This window comes from Crocodylus siamensis, chromosome 10, assembly GCF_052110815.1.
Source record: "Crocodylus siamensis isolate JL-2025a chromosome 10, ASM5211081v1, whole genome shotgun sequence".
Taxonomy (NCBI): Eukaryota; Metazoa; Chordata; order Crocodylia; family Crocodylidae; genus Crocodylus; species Crocodylus siamensis.
Window position 1 is genome coordinate 3,205,097 of NC_143404.1, and position 21,982 is coordinate 3,227,078.

Sequence of the window (21,982 nt, forward strand, 5' to 3'; positions counted from 1 at the left end):
TTCTTCCAGGAACTGGCCACGGTTCAGCATGACAGCTCAAATTGGGAAACTCATCTATCAGATCCTTGTGACAAAGTGTTTGTCCTCAGTCCAACATTTCCAGGAAAAATAAAACAAGCAATTTTAGTTTGGCTGGATCCACAGACTCCCAAGACTTTCTAAAGAAGAAGCAGTCACTTAAGAAAACAGCTGCAACTACAGACAAACAAATAAGCATCCATATAGCCCTATTTCCATCTTCAACCCCCTTGGTTCACAAGGAGCTGTCTGTGTGTGGCCAGTTGAGATATGCAGTGGTTGGGGAACACGCTATAAGCAACTGCATCATTGCAGAAAGGATGGAAAGTGCGATCGGCTTGTTAGCATTCTGGGAGTGGGGAAAACAGAGCAAGTTCATCATGTAAATGATTCACTGCAAATTATTTGCGTGTATTGTGATGTAAAATAATCAGTTAAGCCATCTGTTAAATTAACCATTAACACGCGACAGCTACAGAAATCAAAGCTTTCTAATTTCCGGTGCTTTTCTTCATTGTATCTCACTCCTGGGAACTATAATAAGCATTAAAGACCCTGTGAGACACTTGGGTACTGTGGCAGCTTATTTGCTGAATGAACACAGTAAGCTAGATATATATATTTAAAAGCAATTGAAACTGTGCTTCTATGGGTGTATGGGATGGTTTGGATAAGGATGATCTTGCCTCTGGAAGGAGGTTGGGCTAGATGACCTCTGGAGGTCCCTTCCAGCCTTACTTTTCTGTGCCTCTATGGGCATGTCTACACATGCATTTAAGCATGCCTAAATTTAATGTGCATTAGCTGAATGTGCGTTAAGTGGGTTTAGGCAGGCGTCTACACATGCAGGCATTAAAACACATTAACACTGTGTGCGGACTGACTTGGGACTAAAGTTAGTCCCAAGTCAGTCCATTCACACAGTGTGAATGTGCTTTGACACATCTACACATGCATTAATGTGCTTTAACCATTTGGACCTAAATCTGATTCCTGCATTTGCGGGTATCAAATGTGATCAGCCTCAAATTGCCATTTTTTAAAAGTGCATTAAAGGCCATAAGCCCTAATGCTCCTTAAATTTAGGCTAATGTGTCTTAAAGCATCTCATACAGATGTGCCCTATGAGTACATATTCTCACGTAGTAACTCCAGAAGTGTGCTAAAAAGTCTCCAAAACCTTCTCTAGGTTACAGGCAGTGCCTGCAGCATCATGCTCTGACATTGGTGTCTGCTCTTAATTATGCACTTGTTCCAGTATCTGGAGTGACTTGTAAGATCAGATTTCAGGTACAAAACACTGGGGCCAAATTTGCGCCCTTGCCTCCCATGTGAAAACCTGGACCACATTACCCAGGTCAGCTGTGCCTGCAGGCAAAATCTGAGGAGGAAGGAAGAAGTGAAGGCGGCGATGACCTCATAGCCTTCCCCAACCCAAATGGGTACTTTCCTGTGCCCCACATACATGTCCTGCTGTGCTTTTGCACCTAGTAAATCACCTAGTAAATCAATGTGGTTTGTAATCAGAGTCAGTGCAGTGTGCAAGAGTAGGAGCCCTCACATGGCCAAGGGAGGGGCAAATGTTAGGGGGGGATGGTGTGTGTATACCCCCCCAAAAAAGCCAATAAAAGGAAAAGAAGCCAGCAAAGTAACTGTGCTTGACTTTCTGTGCTAAATACATATAGATCTATCTATCTATCTATCTATCTATATTTATAGATATCTATCTATATAGATTTATACACTCCCCCCGCCCCCCCCCAGCATCAGGGAGAAAGTGAGGCATTAGGGAAAACCCAGGCTGAGGTCCGGCTGGGGGCCCTGCCATCCAATCCATCAATGACAAGTTGAAACCAGCAAAGAAAGGAACTGGGAGAGAGTTTTAGAGGGCCTTTTCCATTGGGAAGAGGTTTACTTGGGTGAGGCACGATGCATCGTTCCCACAGTCCTCCCTGCCTAGAGATGTGGGGCTGGACCAGCGATCTCACGAGGTCCCTTGCAGCCCTAAACTTGTGTGAATCTGAGCGTGAAGAAGCCAAAACCAATAGGTCCATCTAGCCTGTGGTTGCCGGTGGCTGACTTGAATATTCCCCTATTAATAGAGCCTCTTTCCTTCTTTTTCACCTAATTCTTTTAGTGAGAGGAGAACACTGATCCCTCTCAATTCAAGCTTGGCTTGAAGTAAGATCTATGGGAAATGCCATCTTCACCTTGCTGAATGAATTAATGAGGAAAGGGAAGTCTTTCAGTTATGTATTCTCCTCTCAAATTCAGACAGGCTTATTTTGGGGCCAGTAACAAGGCCTATGCCAATGATGATTTACTCGGGGCCTGCATTTCTGATACATAAAATCATTTGGGATCAAGCGGAAGGGAAAGCTGTTCAGATTTTTCAGTGAAATGCGAATCAAAAGTGGGGGAAAACCCCCCAACTTACTGCACCTCAAAGGCAACATTTTGTTTTCGAGCCTTGAAAAAGACTTTTGGATACAACCCGAAGCAAATCTTGAACCGAAACTTCAATTTGATGAAGAACAAAAATCAAAGCTCGTTCTTAATTCTTTTTCCTTTGACAAAACAATTTGGTTAAATCAATGAAAATTCAGGAGGTATTTTGGCCAACCCCAATTTATGTTGGTAAAAGAAAAAAAATAAAGCGTTGGACCCTAACCCTTGCCTTTGCTAGCGATGGCCTGGCTAATCACCGCTGTGTCATGGGACATAGGGTGGGCTGGCATTTAAGCCATGAACAAGACCCATCACAGCACAATAATCAGGGGGATGCTCTTTATCCACCCAAGGGAGTTGGCTTTTGAACAGAGCAAGTACATAACAGGTGAGACCCCTTTCTTTTCCTCTTCATGAATTTCCCTGCTCCTAGGCCTGCAGTTTGCCGGGGAAGAGGAGGAAATGCAGCTGAAAGGACCTGGCAGCTTTACCCATTCTCTGTTCTGCCTAGTTCCCCTGTATTTGGGGTAGCTAAATGATGGAGGTCCTCCGTCTCTGACTTTATGATAAATAAAAGCTTTGCTTTTCCAGTGCTGCTGTTTGCTATTTCATGGTCAAAACCGTTCTAGTCTTGAATCTGCACAAGGCCTAAGTGTGTCGGTGCCTGTTGTCATAGTGACTGAATCGCCTTCCCATCTCGCTCCTTGCAAGCCCAACAACATCTAAAGGCAATCCTGGCTCGTTGTAGAGATGATCTCTTTTATGAGACCAACAAGATTTTTGCAAAAAAAATGTTTTTCTTTAAAATTGCAAATTAATTTTCTGGGGATTTTTAAAAGGAAGTTAGATGAGCACCTTGCCGGGGTCATCTGACCCCGGTGCTCTTTCCTGCTAAGGCAGGGGGTCGGACTAGATGATCTACCTAGGTCCCTTCCGACTCTAGCTACTATGAAACTATCTCTATGATGAGTCCTGGTTGCCTTTTCCTCTGGACCAATACAGCTACCGCCTGGATACCAGTCACATTGAACAAATTCTTTGTGCTCCATGTGAAATCCACCTTTGAATGCCGAGCAGAGCAGCCCACCTCGCTGTAAAACACTTGTAGGCACCGGTCATACACGCGAGGCGGGTTGAGCCCATCACACGCACTGGGAAACGAGCTGCCACCTCGCAAGGGTCGGCCTGAAAGCGGCCGTTTCAAGTGTAGCCTCCTGGCTTGCTTATGGATAGGTCAAGGCTTCCTCTTGTGTATTCATGACCTGTACTTTTCTCAGGAGTAGATCTTCATTTATGTATTTCTGTGTTACTCACCGGGTGCATCTACATGTTCATTAATGCGCATTAAACGCTGCTCATTTAGTTTAGTACTTGCTTAATACTAGTACTAAGCTAGCGCACTAATACTAGTGCAGTTATTTTGTGAAGCTTACTGTGCCTTAGCTTAATGCCGCTGTGCAGTCGGCTAGTAGCACGGTTTTGAACCGCCACGGGACTGCGCAGCGTTATTAGGCTAATGCACAGTAAGCATCGCATGTAGATGCACCCACCGAGCACAAAAGGGACCAAAAACAAATTCCCGTGTCCAAGTAACTGGAACATGCAGAAAGGCGTTATCAATTGTACAATCTGCTCAGCCCAGCCACAGAGAGCACAAGTCTCAGCTGTTTCCTCTGTAATATTATCCAAGAGCTTTCTTGCTGGGCAATCATGTTGCCGAGGGACAGGGGGATGGCGCGGGAGGAAGCACCATAAAAACCTCCCGGGGTGCACGCAAAAGCAGGTTTTGGGATCAAGGTAGCTGGAGCTGAATCCTTCTGTCCTAGCTGGTGGGAAAGGACAGGGCTGTGCAGGAAGGAGCTGGGTCATAGTCTCGGTGAGCCCTCGTGGGAGCAGGGGAAGGCCTTCCTGTGCCTCAGTTTCCCCTGTTGTATGACAGGGAGAGACTGTTTCTTTTTTCTCTTGGCTGAGACTAGAAAGCCTTGGGGACAGGCCCGGGGGAGTGCAGTGGTGCAGTTGCACCCCCCTCTGATTCTGGGTCTACCCGAAGTTTAAAGCCAACTGCCTGGCCACGGCAGCAGCATTTCTACGTAGGCAACAACACCGGAGTCCGTTGACTTCACAACAATCTACCCGATTCCTTTTATACTCTCCATTCCCCGCGTGTTAATGACCCTCTCTCCTTTTTAATGGCCTCAGTGCTCCACTAATCAAGTTCCCTTTTCTTCTGCAGTTCTGCTCCGTTAACTGCTCCTGGTCACGCAGCTTCTGTTTCACAGCCTGGCAGATCTTTTTTTCCCCACTTTAGCTAAAAAGCATCGACGCTGGTGCGGAAATAACTTGCGGCGAAGCATGGGGTGCATTGCACGTCAAGAGGCTCAGGAAGGTTCGTCTTGTCCGCTGAACCTGCAAGAGACTTGCATTGAATATTAATGACTACAGGTCTAATGAAAGAACATCTTTTGGTTATTTTTTTGCCTTGTTCGTTGGGTTTTTTGGAAACAGGATAAGCTGTAGCAAATCAACCCGCTTTCCAAGGATGTCTGATTTGTTTTTGCTTCCATCTTCAGCTGACTCAGCCCGCCCGCGCCGACGAGTAAAGCAGCAAGTCAGTTGCCAAAGCCGGTAGGTAGAAAGTAGGTAGGGGTTTATGATTTTGCATCTCACACAATACAAGGATGAGGGGTCACAAAAATGAAACGGGAAGGCAGTTCAGTCGAAAACTAACGTAAGGAGGTTCCTGTTCGCACCGCGTGCCATTAAAGAGCGGGGCTCGTGGCCCCAGATGTGGGAGTTTAGCCAGATTCACGCTGGCACCGGAGACGTTTCTGCAGGGACGGGGCCGCAGTCGCCATCGAGCCACGGGCTCTGAGTCGGAGCAGCCCACACCTCACACGCGGCAGGCTGCGAGGGAGAGATGAACGGGGGGGGACCCTTGCTCGCTGCCTCCCAGCCCCGCGCTCTGCTGCTGCGTGACAGGGCTTTGCCCGCGCGTTTCCGGGCCAGGCCCGAGTCCGCACAGGTCTCCCCGCCCGCGGCTTCGCGGAGGCAGCAGCGCGGTGCAGTGGTGACTCCCAGCTCCTCGCGGCTGCGCGCGGCCAGCTGGAGGCGGCGGGAGGCCTCCGGCCCTCAGCCGCACAGGCTGGTACCCCGCTCCCACGCGCTCAGCGCAGGCCTCTGCGGGGCCTGAGGAGACGGAGGCGGCGCGGGCCGCCATCGCGCGGCCCCGGGCGGGCGGGCGGGAGCGCGGCGCGGCGCTTTTGTTCGCGTCTCGTCGCCGGCGGGGAGGAGCCCGCCCGCACCAGGTGCACCGGGGGCCGGGCGGAGCGAGCGGCGGCGCCGCCTCCTCTCGGGCGCGGCGCGGCGCGGGATGGAGGCTCCGCGCTGCCCGGGCTGCGGCCGGCCGCTGAGGCGGGCGGTGACGGCGGCGTGCGGGCGGTCGCTGTGCCCGCCATGCGGCCGGGCCCGGGGCTCGCCGCCCTGCAACGCGCTGCTCTGCAGCCTGCTCGACAAGGGCTGGGCCCGGGCAGCGGGTAAGCACGGCCGGGCCGGGGTCTTTTGTGAGGAGCCAGCTGCGAAGTTGGGGCGGCTGGGGGGTTGTTCGTTGCCACTTCGCAGCTTTCAGCTCTCGGGAGACTCCCAGCTCGACCGCCCTTCTCCTGCCATTGCCTGGCACCCCGGCAAGGACGGCGGGGCGCTGCGGGGTGCCAGGGCGCCCCGCTTGACCACCCCGGGCCCTGCCTCGCAGGCTCCCTCGCAGCCCGGAGCGGCCAGGGGCATCGCTCTCGGTAGACCGGACTGTTAAGGGTCGATTGCCCTCCCGCCCCGGCGCCGGGGAGCCTCTTCACCGCCCTCTTGTCTTGGTGATGGTCCAGGGGAAAAAATGCAAGAGGCCACAATGGCGGGTGACAGCTTTTACGAGACTGACTGTACAGCTGCTCCTTCTTTTAGGAGCACTTTTATCCTCGTCTCCAGGACAGCTCGAGACGCCAGAAGTTCAGTCTCGCGTCCCTTTGCTTTTAATGCCGCTCCAGGTATTTTCTTGGCAAGGCTTACCCGCGGCTGAAAGTAATTTACTTCTGTATAAATAGCTTCCTTCCTTTGTGGAGGAGGCAGTGTGTTGCCCTCCTGTTACCATCCAAATAGCCTCGTAAAATGCGAGCACGTCGGGGGAAGAGTTACCGGTGCGAGTTTGCTGCTGTGCCGCTAGTTAAGAGGCGTTTGTGCAGGGAAGCGCAGGCCGTATTTGACCCGTTCTCCACCCGCCTGCAAGGCTGTAGGAAGATGGGAAGGGAACCAATGTGAGGGCAAAGCGAAGGCCTCCAGCTGGGCTTCCAACTCGGAGGAAGAGGGTTTTGGAGATGGGAGAAGATGAGGAGTTGGTGGCTCTGCTCCCCGCGCTTCACAAAGGATGTCGAAGAACTGGAGAAGGTGCAGAGACGGGCACGAGGATGACGAGCGGCGTGCAGGCACTTCCACGTGGCGAGAGGCCTGAAGAGGCTGGGCCTGTTCAGTTTGGAAAAGAGACGTTTGAGGGGGGAGATGAGGGATTGCAAAATGATGAAGTGGTGAAGAGAATGTCACTGGGGGTTTACGATGGACTCCCTTGCATTACAAGAGCAAGGGGGCCGGATCACAACGAAACGAGTAGGTAGCCAGTTGAAAACACAAGGAAGGTTTGTTGCACAGGGGTCATTAGAGGGTGGAGCTCGGTGCCACAGGGTGCGGTGGAAGCTGAGCCTTTACAAAGGGGCTGGATCCATTCTTGGAGGAAAGGGGCATCCGTCGATGATGAGCACGGGAGTGAGGGGCCCAGGCTCTGAATCAAAACTTCCCCAACCTCTGTCCCTTGCTGGAGGTTGCAAGGGACAGAGGAACAGTGGGGGGAAAAATCCCTGGTTGTGCCCTGCTTGTTCTCCCTTTCTGCCCTCGCGCGACAGGAGATGGGGCAAGACGGGTCTATCATCTGACTTACACAGTCCTGGTCTTACAACACAGAACAGAGGAACACCCATGTGCTAATTGTATATACACCCATGGTCACACCTGTTTGGGCCACCTGTGCATCTTGGAAGACTGCAGCCCTGGCAAAGACTCTCCGGTTGTGGGAAGCCACTCCCCAGGAACATCACAGCAGAGGCCAAATGCACCACCCTTTTTCAGGGCTGTCTCCCATGAGAAATCTGCTTGCTGGAGCAGGCTCAAGATGTTTTTTGATGTGGGAGGTAACATGTTGCCTGAGGGACTGCAGCTCCTAGTGTTAAGATGCAGTGGGGAAAGTTCATCAGTAGGGTTCTGCAGGGCAGTAGCAGGGGCTGGACTCAGCAACTCTCCTGCCCGATGGCCCTGCAACGGCAATATCTGCGAGAGTGGCTGGAGCGCTGTGTGTCCAGGGCAAGACCACAGCAACTGTGCAGCTGCCTTAAGGCTGCGCTCTGTGAACTGGCCCGTCAGTGAGCATTACCATGTGCCCTTATCTTGGAGGGACGATCAAATTAAAAATACAGTTAGGTGTAAAAGCAAAAAAAGAGCATCTAGCTATATCTTGGACTTGGAAAGGAAGTAAGACGAGTGTATCCTATTTTCTGCAGGAAGCTCATAGTCATCAGATGTGTGTGCGTCTGTACAGGTAGAAAATAACCTTCTAGTTTTTGTCACCAGGGCTGCTGGCAAACACCAGAACCCAGTTTACTTGCAGTTTATAAGGCCTGAGGGAGAGATGCAACATAGTCTTGTCCCTCCAATCTTTCCTGCCTGGCTTTTTGAGCACAGCCCCTGGCTCATGCTAAAAGCAGAAGTGAGTTTTGGGTGCCTGCACCCTGGTCCCCTACCAGACAGACCCTGCACAGCTTGGTTTGAGGCTGCTCAAGGAAAGCAAGCTTTGTTCTACTTGGCTCAAGCAGTCGTGCAAGCAGCTGCAGCTATTATCCTGATGTTGTAATAGTGCCTAGAAGCTCCGGTCAAGGAACAGAGTGCCATTGTGTCAGGCAGGGCACAGATGAATAAAAGAAAGGCTACACGCTCATTTTTAGGCCTGTAAGAAGACACAGCAGGTGGCTAAGCAGACCAAAACGGGTTTGGGCAGGGTGACAGGAATAGGTCAATCCCATTGTCCACATTGGCCTCAGCTGGCTGCCAGCCCAGACTGCAGATCGTGGGCAGAGCTGCATCGATAGCCAAGTCTGGGGCTGCGACGGAGGCTGCAAGCCAGGAACCAGGCACAGGGGCAGAGGGGAGCATGCATGTCTCCAGCCAACCCAGACCCGTTGCATGCCCAGCGCACTGCTGAAGATGATGGGGTGCACTTTTCTGAGCCTCTTTGCAGGCTACTCCGCTCTGCACTTGAGTTACCATCAGGCTTGGAAACCATTTCTAGTACGTTGCCCAATTTCAGCCCCAGGCTTTTCTGCTTTGGCTGCAGAGTGCCTCTTAGTTCCCCTTTCTTAGCAATCTGTCAGGGAGATGTTTAACACGTGCATTTACAACGTAGTGTCTTGGCTCCCTGCTTCCTAGAATTTGAACCTTCAAGTGAACTTCAAAGGCCGCATGCTTGGCTATGCTCATTCAGACGGAAACTGTCTGCTCTTCTGCATTTAGCGACAAATCAAGTTTAAATTGTTAAAAAGCCAGCTGCAAAATAGTGCAACTTTTGGGGCTTTTGCATGGCATACAGATTGAAAGCAGTTGCACTTGCAGTCCTGTGTTATCCTGCTGGGGCGCAGCAGGAAAACTGACCTTTTCCCATGAATGTGATATGCAAACCTCCCATTCAGCGCCAGATCTTTGTCACGTACCTGTGACACACTCACATCCCTGCCAGACTTGCGCAGGGGAGTACCATTAATTTTGTGAATGTGTAATGCAAGGCTGGGTGGGAGAATTCACTATGGCCCTCATAATAACAGGACGGTGGGCATCTCCCCACAGCTCCAGACCATGTGTCCTTGCAGCTTGGCCAGCTAGAGGCATCTGTGGCTCTGCGGCAGTGTCCAGAGGCCCTGGAAGGTTTGGAGGTGATCTGCAGGAGCAAACCGCAGGAGCGTGGGGTGAGTCAGCTGGTGCCTGGGGTGGGGATGCGGGCATGTGGGTTATTCAGGGGCCTCTGAGTGCACTAAGGGAAACATGGAGCATGAACTGTGGGGCCACTGAGGTGGGGAAGGGGACAGTGTCATTCACGGGAGCATCAGAGCTCCAACAAGGGATCGGGGATGCCATCCCGTCCTTCTCCTTTTGGGCGGTGCTTGGCATCTCGGTGTCTTGCACGGAGCACTTGGATGCCATAACTCTTCCTCCCCAGCCCTCGTGGAGATGCCTGGGGTTCTCCGTGGGAGACGGGTATGTGCAGGATTGTTCCTTTAAATACTTAGGCGTGCAGGTTGAACTGTTAGTAATATGAAGCACTCGAGGATTGAACTGGAGCAGATTCTTAGCAAACCCTGGGATTCAGGTCCAAGAACCTGAAACCTTCTCAGACTTCCACGTGGCAGTTTTTCTCCACCTGCCCCAACCTCCAGGATGCTTTGTCTTTGGGGCACTATTTGCAGACATCAGGCCAAGATGTGACCAACCAGGATGAATTATTTAGTACGTGATGACAAGTGCTAATAGCGTGGACCCCTTCCTGGCCTTGGGGAGGTCCTTCTTCAGGGTCAGATGGTACTTGTCAAGGGGTATTTGGCAGGGAGCTCATCCCTCTGAACACAGGCACTTGGTGTCTCTTAGCACTGGCCATGTTGCTCTTTTTGCCTGCGGTCAACCAAAGGCATTTATTTCCTCTGTGCTGGGAGCTCCTGAGCTTGTGCTGGAAGCAGATGGTTCCTCTCTTACTCATGCCTAAAGGCCAGGTACAACGGGGCAGGTGCTGAGCAAGCTCTCTCAGCATGCAAGGAGCTGCAGGCATGGCTGCTTGTCCTGCTCAGCACCTGGCCAGGAACATCATGGAAGGAGACTTAGTGCAGGTTAGTGGGGCCAGCTTCTGCATATGATCCAGGCTCCTCTGCACTTGGAGCCAAGCTGAATGAGTTTCTTCTTGGATCTTTTTCAGCACCTGGCCTGTGATGGGGGTGAGGGGCAGCACTGCACTTGGGCTAAAATCTGAAGGCCAAATGTGAATGTTTCCCCCACCCTCTTCTCAGCAACTGGGGAGGTCTGTCGCTGTCTGTGCCCAAGCCAGGTGCAAGTTTGAGCAGCCTCAAGGCTGCTCTAATTTATGCTGGGCATAGGGCACGAAGGTGGCTTTCCCCTTCCCTCAGTCCTTTTGATCCTACACCGAACATCGCTTGGCAGCATGGCTGGCATTGCTGTGACTTCAGGAGAGGTAGTACAGAATTACGCAGCCAGACGGCATGGCTTTTCAGTTACACCAGCTGGGAGCTGCCAGGACCGAACAAGATTTCAGATGTCTTACGTGAACTCAGCTGGGCTCTGCTCAGATCCCAATCTTGGCAGCGCACGAGAATTGCTCTCTTTTTCCCTCCCTTGGCATCTGCTTTGGAAGGCGTGCCTGGCCACCTTCAGCTGCACCCCTGACTGATGTCTGGCAAAGGCAGAGGATGCCGGAGGCGGCAGGCAGTTTGGATCCAGAGACCAAAGAGGAGCATTTGTTTACCGTGCAGCTGCTCTAACCTTTGCACCCTTTCCTACAGCCCCGACCTAGCCAGTTGCTGGGCTGGGAGCAGGGTTCATTTGTCATCCTGAACTCACGTGCACTCTGCGTTTCCTTGCCCATTCATTGAATTCATCGTGTCCAGAAGCACAGTAACCAGATTCATCAATGAAGCGTTAAGTTGCAGATACAGAACGTCAACACCCCATTACGCTAATCAGTCCATCTGTCAAGTCTCATTAAGCTCAGCCTGCCTAGATCACCCTACTGGTTAAAAAAAAAAAAAAAAAAAATAATAAAGCCCTCCAGGAGCTGTCTGGCATCCTGTCAAAGATGATCTTTATTCAAGCAAACTCTTTGCTTAGATGTAACTTGAGTTAGTAAAGGCAGGGTGGGTGCTGGCTGGATGGGTGGGCCAAATAGCTGGGCAGGGGGGGAAGGAGACAACTTCTGGCTGTGGGTGGAGGGCTCCTCTGGGAAGCAGCCCTTTAGCAGGAGGAGTAGAGACTTTGGAAGGCCTTTGCTGCTTTTTCACTTGTCAGTGCTGGTGTCCAAAGGGTTGGACATTGACTCTGACAGCACTGCCGACCAAGGGTTCGGCAGCACATGGATTAGGAGAGTAGTTATCAGCTGCCAGCACTGGTAGGTCGTTATCCTGTAGAGGACCAGCCACTTAACACTATGCCCATTCAGTCAGTGTGGTAAAAGAGTATCTAAATGCCGCATACTGCTCAACAGTAGCACAGTCTAGGTGACCTCTTGCCTTTTCTGTCTCTAGGGCTGAGGCCCAATTCATCCAACCTGGAAAATGCTCCTCAAGGCAGGTGACCAGTGCTTATGCTGGAAAGGCATTTTCTGGCATTTTAGCAGAAGTGTCTGTCCCCACCACTGGCAGAGGTAGTCTTAACTCAGTTCAGTGAAATTAATGTGTGTGCCCTTGGAGAGACCTTTCTAAAGCTTCTCAGGGGCTGTTTTCAGGCACAGGCAGCTCTTGGTGATGCGTCTGTATGTCCTGGCTCCATTCATGGTGGTCACTCGAGGCTGGGGTGCTGACCAAGGTCATGTTGCATGTTCTGTCCATGCCGCAGGAACTTATATTTCTTGTGCATCCAGGACAGCACCTTTCCATGCCATGAGGACACAAATTCCAGGGTCAGACCATGCCCATGGCTGGCTAAGATCAGCAGGTGACTAACCCTAGTGGGCTGGTAGTACAGCTCACTCCTAGACTTTACCGGGTGCTTTGTAGATCCACAGTGCTTTTTTTCTGGAAGGGGAAGGTGCTCCTGAACAAGGCAGAAGCACTGCTCGAGGTTCAGCGTTGCCTTACCCTGAACACCAGCTTGCACATGGCGTGGAGTGAGGTGGATCATGTCCCTGGGCATCTGTAGAAACCTGATGTCTAAGCAGGCAGGTTCCCTTAGTGGGTAGGATGAGCATTTAAATGCCTTGGACTTAGCATCTCATGGGTTTGTTGTGCTCTGCTCCTGTCCTCTCCTCAACACTGTAAGGGCAGCTGCCACTGCTGTATCCTTGTGTCATTTCTGTTGGCAGAGGACAGAAGTCCCCATGCACCAAGACATGATTCATTATCACCTTCTGGTCTCAGTACCGTGCAACGGCCTTTGTGCAATGGTGAGTGAAACAGGGAGGGCAGAGCAGCAGACAACCAGTATTAGGCCCAGTGGCAGAATGAAGCTTGTGGGGAGCAAAACTAACTTGGAGCTTCTTTTCCCTGCCCTGATGGCCATTCACTCTGGCTGGATTTTGGCTTTATTTGGCTTCTAAAATAGGTAATTTTGGATGGATGAGGACATGGCCTCTCCCAGAGGCGAGCTGGCATTCTGGGCTTGCTGGCTCTGCCTCACCTGAGCTGAAAGTCAAATCCACCCCCTTATAGTTTTCCTGTTGTAGATGACCAACGCCCTCTCTTTGCAGATCACCACAAAGGATGATTCCCATGTTTCGGCGGCTATCTTGGCATCACCAAAGGAGGATACCCAAGGCTTGAAAGTCTCCAGCTCAGGGAAGGAAGCGCCTGGCTCTTTGTTCAGGTTGTCTCGTGGCGGAGAAGACATAAAGGACGGGGTGAGTGGCGGAGCAAAGAGAGACCTGGAGGTGTGCATGTTGGTGAGCACAGAAGAGTGTGGTCACAAGCTCCCTCTGTGTCACCCACTTGGGGGTTGGGAAGAGAAGGGAAGGGAGGCTGGTGTCAGCAGAGGTCACAGATAGCAAGGGAACTGAGCTGAAGAATAACAAAACGGCCTATAAAAAGCATTTCGGGAGCAGAGAGAGGCCTCGTTGTGCAGACCCCTCTTTCCCCTTGCTGCTTGGCACTGCTTCAGATGCCCTTTGGTTTGGAGATGCAAGACGATGGCAGATTATATGGTCAAAGCCACCCAGATCGCGGGTGGAAATGGGAGTGAAAGGTCCCCATGTTTTAATCGCAGCATGAGCCATCCTCCCAGGGAATAGCAGATGCATGGTTTGGGTAATACGTTGTCCTCTGTTGCAAGTCTTGGGGGATTCCTAGTGTGCCTTGGAGAGGTTGTTGGTTGGCTGCAAAATGGGGTTCAACTCTTCTGCTCTAGGAAGTGGAGCAAGAGGCAGAGGGTGAGAAGAGGGAACACGGGCAGGTGGAGCCTCTGCTTCCCCACCTGGCTGCCTGGGGGCTGGAGGCAATGCCTGACATGAAGCCTTCATCATCAAGGCAGGAGCGGTGCCCAGTAGGTAAGTGGTAGGATTAGCACTCCTGTCCTAGCCGGGAGACCAACACAGCTTTGCAAGAACTGGGGTGGAAGCCCGTGGTCCGTGCTATGCTGGAAGCCAGACGGGGTGATCACAGTGGTCCCTGCTGGCCACAAACCCCATGAAAGCCGCAGCATGTTTCTTTGAGTGCGTTTCTCTTCTCTCTGCTCTTTGACCACTAGAAGCCATGGAGGAAGCATCTGCAAAATCCAGCTGCCCTTGTCAGCCAGCTCTTGGGGACCTGCTGAGCCTGTCTGATCTGGAGTGCTCCCTCTGCTTACGGTCAGCTCCTGGTTGCTGTCATCACAGGGGCTCTTGGGAGGATGGATCAAACCTACTAGGGATGAACTTGGCTTGTCCCGATCTTTCATTCACACCCTGGGGCTTTGCGTGGTGCTGGTGGAAAAAAGCCACTTTCGGTCCATGGTGGTGACCCGGGCAGGTCCAGAGGATGTCCTCTCCGGCCAGGCACAAGGGGCAGGGCCCTCCTGAGGCCATGGTGAGACTGACACTTCAGGACTCTGGCAGGGCCTGCACTGGGGGCCAGTTTGCCAGGGCTTAAACGCCCTCCGCTAGAGCCCAGGTGGCCAACTGGGGGGTTTATACTTTTCATTATGTCGTCAGTCAACATAGTGGTTCAGACAGGATTTGTCACTAAATGCAGAAGAGCAGACAGTTTGAGTTTAAAGCTGTTCAAAAGCCAGTTGCAAAGTAGTGCAATAATTAACAATACCAGTAAATAAAGCTAAGGAGAGCCGCCGGGCAAAATGTCACTCAGACTGAGGAAATGCGGCCTATAAGAAGATCTGGTGCTAGACAGCCTTTAAACAAGGCTTTCCAGTGACCGGGGAAGGTCCCTTCATTTCCTTAGAACAATAGTGCTCAACCTTTTTAGGGTCAAGGCACCCCTCATTAGGCTTAAGGCACCCCCTTGACAATGCCAGCTCTTAATTTTCACTCCATTTCTGTCTGCTGAAAGATAATAGAGCAATTTCATGTATTGCAAAGAGCTCAGCAAGGCCACGGCAGGGCAGAAAGCTTTTAACACCATGGATTCCTATTTGAAATCTCTGCATTTGTCTTGTGAATCCTGAGTGCACTCCTGTGACTTCTGTGTGCACACATCTTGTGAATCCCGTGTTGCATGCCACCCCATGATAGCCCTGAAGGGATCTCAAGGCACCCTGGCTGCAAATCGCTGCCTTAAAAAACAGCTGCACAGAGAGACGAGGCAGTGTCTGACCCCTAAATGGAACAGACCCTAACCCTAACCCTAACCGTAGCCGTCTCCTGGCCTGATTCCTTCTTGTGCCGGTCAATCTACAGGCTGTTCTTGGAGCCAGTGACCACGCCGTGTGGCCACACCTTCTGCAAGGAGTGCTTGGAGCGGTGTCTGGACCACAGGCCCAGCTGCCCACTCTGCAAGCAGAGCCTGAGTGAGGTAAGAGCAAGCCTCAGGCACATCCAGGGGTGGGTGCAGAAGGCGGGTGGTCTCGGGGATGCAACACTGGACCCCTGGACTGTGGGTCTGGTCTAGTCTGGCAAATCCCATTTGCTATCACCTCCTGAGAGCCCTTGGAGAATATAACACCTGAGTATACTGCAGCCCCCACTGCTCAGCAAGGAGAGGCCTTTGTCTGCGGGGAGGGAGGTCTCAGGGTTGGTACCTGTCGATCTGACATGGCCCCAAGAGCGACCGGGCATGTTCCCAGCACCTGGAGGACCCTTGGCTTTCCCCTTGCATTCCTCTCTTGCTCCATTTCTGTGTTTCATTCCTCCCAGTACCTGAAGGTTGGGAAGTACAACCCGACTGTGCTGCTGGAGGAGATCATATCGACCACCTTCCCCTCACAGCTGGCGGAGAGGAAGCGGATGCACCAAGCCGAGATGGCCGAGCTCTCCAAGTAAGCAGAGAACATCTCCCAGTTGTGTGTGGGTGTGCGCGTGTGTGTGTACAGCCAGGAGGATGGGGGTGCTGCAGTCTTTTCAGAGGGGCACAGAGAATCGCTGAAAACCATAGGTCTGTCCCCGCCGGATCCTCCCTATCACATCAGCAGGGGCTGCTTCCCCAGACCTGTGATAATCTGAAGGGATCATTTAATATACTGCTGGGCCAATATAGTTTCTTTGGCCTGTTAACACATTAACAGCATTGGGTATTTAACCGGTCAAATGAAGTTCAGTTAACTGACAGGTCAAAAATTTCCAATAGCTCCAAATAATACACAGAAAAAATAATTTTCCATTACGAAATGTGTCAAAGAACCATTAAAAAATCATCTTGCTCAACAAAACTGCAAAAAAAAGTATTTTTTTTGTAAAACTGCTAGAGTCTTTGACCAGTCAAAAAATCCGCAGTCAGTTGACCGGTTGGTTGACCGTATTGACCAGCTTGCCAACCCTAGACATTACAGAGGTGGTTTGGGAGCGTGGCAAGGACTCAAGCTGACTCCAAGAGCCAGATGTGGGGAGACTCTGTCCCCTTTTTCCCTAAGCTTCATGTCCCCGTGGAGGGGATAGCCACTGGGTGTCTTCCAAGGGGTTCCTGATGGCTCCTGTCCCTTTGTCTCCTCTGCAGCCTGACCAAGAACGTCCCCATCTTTGTGTGCACAATGGCCTTCCCGGGTGTCCCGTGCCCCCTGCATATCTTCGAGCCCCGCTACCGCCTCATGATCCGGAGATGCCAGGAGACTGGCACGAAGATGTTTGGGATGTGCATACACGAGCCTGGGAAGAGGTGGGCCATGGGGCTGGAGGCTGGTGACGGTTGTGTTTGTCTCTGTGTGTCTCATCCTTCTGCCCTTCACCGTTACAGACCAGCTATGCCCTCTTTTGCTCTAGGCTAATCCCAGTGGCTTTGTCGTCTCTGTCAGTCTGCTACATGGTGGTGCCTCTGAAGGGCCACTAGCAATGGTGCAAGCCATATAGTTCAGTGCTTATGGTGCTAACATAGGAATCATAGACAGTGAGGGTTGAAGGGACCTCAGGAGGTCACATCCAGTCCAACCCCCTGCTCCAGGGAGGACCAGCCCCAACTACATCATCCCAGCCAAGGCTTTGTTGAGCTGGGCCTTAAAAACCTCCAAGGATGGAGACTGCACCACCTGTCTGGGTAACCTGCTCCAGTACTTCACCACCTTCCGAGGGAGAAAGTTTTTCCTAATATCCAACCTAAATACATGGTGTACATGCAGTTGTGGGGAGGGGGCTTATATCCCACTTGCATTCAGATGCATCTGGCATTACAGATCTCCGCCCTTGGGTCTTCCACCCAGCTGGTTCCTCAGACCTTTGTCCACGGGGAAAAGAAAGCAGCTTTCATGTTGTCCTAGCACCTAAGCTCATTCCTTTCTATGCTTTCCTTCTGCTCCAGGTTCGCCGACTATGGCTGCATGCTAGAGATCCAGCGGGTTGAATTTTTGGCTGATGGGCGATCCCTCGTGAGCACCGTAGGGCAGCGGCGCTTCCGGGTGCTGAGACGTGGACACCGGGATGGCTACAACACTGCCGATATTGAGTACCTGGAGGATGAGAAGGTGGGAGCTGCACATTGAGCTGTATGCAAGGGGCAATAGTCACCATTCAGAGCAGGGACTTCCACGCTTTGTGGGCATGTTTCTAGGGGGTCCCTCCAGCCATCCACCTCCAGAGTGCCCATCGCTGCTAGATCAGCTCTTCTTTCCTGTTTGCAAGAGGCTGGTGTTTCCAGGGGTGGGCTTCAGGGGTTCTGCCTCCTCGTGCCGTGTGATCAAATGGCTATAACCCATCTCCATCACTGAGGCAGCTCACATTGGCTCACAGCTCAGCTCCTCACCGTGTTGCAGGCTGAGCTGGTCTGAGTGCGGTGGGACCTTTCATGGAGTCACTGAATGGGATGCCTGTGGTTCAGAGGGTGGAAGTAGCTACCTGCCTCTTATTGTGACCCCTGTTCCCACGTGCTGTCTCCCTCCCATCCCTTCAGGTGAAAGGGGAAGAGCTGGTGGAGCTGCAGCATCTGCAGGAAGCCACTTACCAGCTGGCGCAGAGGTTTTGCGAGCAGGCGGATGCTGCCTTCAGGCAGACTGTGGTGCAGCGTGGAGCCCTGCCCGAGAAGGGAGAGGATGCCCAGGTAACCAGGGTGGCTCTTGCGGGGTACAGGAGGGAATGCCCCTTAGCAAGATGAATTGCATAGAAGCAAAGGTCATGAAGGATTTTTCTCAGATCATCCAGCCTGAGCTTATGCATTTCATCCAGAGAGTCCCAGTGGGAGCCCAGTGGCCTGTGGTTGAAGATGACATAAATCTAGGGGGACCTCCAGTCGTGCTTTAAAGGCTCCAGGTGATGGAGAACTTAATCCTTCCTTTAGAAACCACTGCTGGGGTTTAACTACCCTTGGTGTTAGTGAACCGTGCAACTTATTTTGAAGGTTGCTGGCTTCTGCTTACAGCCATTGGTCCCCCCTGTGGCTCTGTCTCCTTGCTAAGATAGTTAGATCCCCAACTTCTGGCTGAGTCAGTGAGTTAGGCACCAAAACCTCTTTGAGGATCCTAACTCAGGAGCCTCGTTGATACACGGATGCTCTTTCCAGAGCCGGGAGGAAGTATCATGGGGTTTGTGCCACGCGCCAGGAACATGGCCCTCGAGCAGATTATTTTGAGTACGAAAATGCCACTTCAACATGGTCACTTTCCTGGCAATAAGTGCACCCCAGGGTTGTTGTGCAAAGTGGCTGGGACCTGAATTCCTCTGCCCAGCGGTCATGATCCTTACTGAGGAAACTAAGGCATCAAATGAGCACCCTGGCTAGAGGTGGCAATGCTGATGTGATTCTGCCCAGCACTTCTGCATGCTCCCTGCAAGGCCTCTCAACCAGGTCACAGGCACTGTTGCCTGGACTCTTGTTCAAGCCACTGTTGTACCATAGTTTTTCCCCCCTCTTTCTCTTCCCCCACTCCAGGCCTCTGCAGATGGACCAGTTTGGTGTTGGTGGCTTATTTCTATCTTGCCCTTTGACCCATCCTACCAACTCAGGCTCTTCTCCACCACCTCCTTGAAGGCCCGTCTCATGCCGCTGAAGGAAATCCTCACTGCCCTCCTGGAAAGCCGTGATTTTGGTCGCCGGCACTCAGGCCTCAACCCAGGAGGAGGAGTATAGACCACAAGGCACTGCCTGGGACTTTTCCAGCTCACCCCTTTCATTTCTGCATTTCTTCTCTGGGGCTTTATTCTTTGATTGTATCGTGAGCTCAGCAATGAGCTGCGCAGGGGTCTCTCCAGCCATCCCAAGCTGGAAGGTGTGTGCAATGGTTGTTAGAGTCTTGCATCTATGAGTGATGCTATAGGAAGCTTTCATCAGCTGCTTAGGTGAGTTAGGAAGGCATAGGTAGAGCCTGAAGGTGGGGAAATGGACTCACACCTAGGTGTTGAAAAGCACAAGCCAAAAGCTGCTCTGGCATCCTGGAGAAATCAGTCTTATGGGCAAACAGTGCTGGAAAGACATGGGAGCAGAAGCTTCCAGCCAGTTCAAAATCCCAGCGGAAGTGGAGAAGTGAGTGAAGCTGCAAAGAGAGAAGTTTCTGAACTGGCTATTTTAAAATACCGACTTCTCAGCACTGACGTGATGCTGCAGAGATAGGAGGCCTTAGCAATCTGGAGTCTGGCTATGCAGGCTTGTTGCATGAAGGCTGCTATGAAATGATACAGGTGGAAGGCTTTGCTGGGACAAGCCGTGTGGGATTTGGAGTCTGGAGCCAATCCCTAAAGTTTAGGTACAGAGGCATCAAACTCTCAGAGGGTTTTGGCTTGAAAATTGATTATGTAGGATTTCTGCTCCAAAATAGTGAAAAATCTCATGAGATTACCACCTCCCATAAGCTTTTTCTGCCACCTGGTGTTGTAGTTGGCAGCCACCTGCACTAAAGTCCAACTTTTCAAAGCTGGAATTGAAACGCATTGGGCTGGGCTCAGGTCACGAGCTTGGACGATAAAAGTGCCTGGAAATCAGAGGGGAGTTGGAGGATCTGGAGCTGGACCCGTGATCCTAATGTGCGACCTCCTTTGTTGGGCATCCTCTTGTTTTTGAATTCAGTGGGGAACACAGAAGGCATGAAGCCTGCTGTGTCTTTTGTAGCGTAGGTTTGGTGGAGTTGGTGGCATTGCCTCCCAACTTGGATCCTCGTTCAGTGGGTTTGGGTTTAATTCGAGTTCTTATTCAAGTCCTGTGGAACCAGACCAGGTTCTGCCACATAGTGCCTTGCTCGGGTGAAAATTTTGGGAGTGGAGACGCGCAGTTCCTCTGAAGCTAACGATGGAGCAGGAGAAGGATGCGTCTCGGCTCTGCTTCCCTTTAGCCTCCGACACTTCTTTGAGAGTCCTTGCCCGCTCTTGCTTTGCTCCTAGGCCCTGTGTGATCCCCACAGGAGGTCCTGCCAGGAGGGTTTGGAGTGAGGGGTTGTGCCTGTCCATCCTAGGCAGGAGACCCCAAGGTGTGGATGGGACTCAGACATCCCAAATGTCTCAGTGCAGAGGGGCCTCTCTGTGCATTATTGAAAGTGTTTGGCTGCTCCAGGGAATGGGAATCAGCGAGGAGTGTGGGAGCAGATGGCTCAATGCACAGGTTTCTCTTTGTTGAATTTTGGGAAGTGCCTTTATTTGCTCGGTGGGGAGTGTGAGCTGCTCACCAAGCTAATCCAAAGCCCCATGGGGGCTGGGGTTGTTTGCCACCAGGTGCCTTCCCTGGGTTTGCCAGGCAAGGGCATTTGCCTTGCTGTACTTTGTTCCCCTTTCCCCCAGGGCATTTGCAGTCCTGTCTCCCAGGCCATGAGCCTGAGATGCAGTGGTGGTGGGGGGTCTCCAGAAGCAGCTGCAGTGATCTGGGTGAGACCTGTGGACGTTGGCCACCTGAGCTGCTGCTCCTCTCCTCTGCTTCTGGTGGAGGTTGACCCACGCTTACAGGGAAGCCCTTGGGGTTTTTACTGCTTATCTTCTCTGGAGTCAAACTTTCCCTCGTATCAATGAAATAAAAAGCTGTGTGCGTGTATGTGTGGTGCACTTTGAACCTGCAGTGGGCTTGGCTCAGTTCCTGTGGCATAGTGGAAGCAAACCTGAGTCTGTGGGACCCTTTGCAGATGCATGGGAGGTCCTGGGGGGGTCTTTGGATGAGCCTTTGGTCCTCCTGGCCTCCCTACAGTGCTGCCCTGTCCCCGCTAGAGGTCACTCGGGGGCTGAGCATGGCGGGAATAAGCCATGCAGACGGAAGAGTACTGATGCCAGGATCTGCTGTATTGCATGCCTGCTTTCCTCCTTATCCCCATGTGCATCACATCTCTCCGAGCCCAGCCCCAATGCAAGTCACAGCAAGAGCAGAGGGTGTAGGGGCAGCCCAAGGATTCGCCCCTTTGTGTGCCTCTGTCCCCAGACAGGTCTGCACAGTCATATCTACAAGGTGCATACATGTGTGTAGATATGGATTTGCACCTCATGCTTGCATCCTGGGGGTTTATAAGTCATGCATGTTACATGCCTGTTATGTGCTGGCTCAGCTTCTTACATGAGCTGAAGGAGCCTCTTTCTATCCTTGAGGGGTGGGGGGCAGTCGTGATGGAGAAGGCGACGGGACAGCAAGGGACTGCACACAGGATGTCTGTACTGCAGCCGAAGGCATGACTGGCTTGTATAGCATAATCCAGCTGGTTTGAGGCTAATTAACCTGGTCCCTGTAATCACCTTGACATCTACCCAGCTCAGTAGGGAGCTCCTCGTAGCAGCATGCCAGCTACATCCCTGTGAATGCAAGGAGCAGCGTGGGGCTGTGTTAGCAGCGCTTTCCATGGGGATGTAAGCCCGCAGCCTGGCTCTGCAGCTCATACCTGGTCCATGAGCTCAGATGCCCTGGGGCTGGGGAATGAAGGATGCCTACAGGCATATGTCCATGGGTCTTTGCTTCGCTAAGCTAAGGCAGCTCCCGTGTAGCCTCCACTACCATTGCACTGGGATCTCTCAAGCATATATTAAAGTTTACAGCAGCCAGATATTGCCTGCATGGTCCGTCCTGCTTTACCTGTGGCGGGGTCAGGTGTGAGGTCTTGCGTCAGGGTCGACAGTAGTTTTGCTATGAGGTTGGACAATGGGTTTGTATAGAGCAAATCCTGCTTCGGGGGATTAGATGAGCTCTGGAGGTCCCTT

General features: G+C 52.0%; 1 protein-coding gene across 1 annotated transcript; it reads left to right on the plus strand.

The window, feature by feature from the left end:
• Nucleotides 1-244: 244 nt before the first annotated feature.
• LOC149856109 (LON peptidase N-terminal domain and RING finger protein 1-like) lies at nucleotides 245-20,837 on the plus strand. The gene is made up of 11 exons (XM_090064549.1): nucleotides 245-5,999; nucleotides 9,394-9,512; nucleotides 13,010-13,159; nucleotides 13,663-13,801; nucleotides 14,002-14,101; nucleotides 15,146-15,260; nucleotides 15,602-15,723; nucleotides 16,398-16,556; nucleotides 17,193-17,355; nucleotides 17,781-17,927; nucleotides 18,756-20,837. The coding sequence occupies exons 1-11, from the start codon at nucleotides 5,837-5,839 to the stop codon at nucleotides 18,951-18,953; spliced, it is 1,575 nt and encodes a 524-aa protein (XP_089920675.1). The 5' UTR covers nucleotides 245-5,836; the 3' UTR covers nucleotides 18,954-20,837.
• The last annotated feature ends 1,145 nt before the right edge of the window (nucleotides 20,838-21,982 follow it).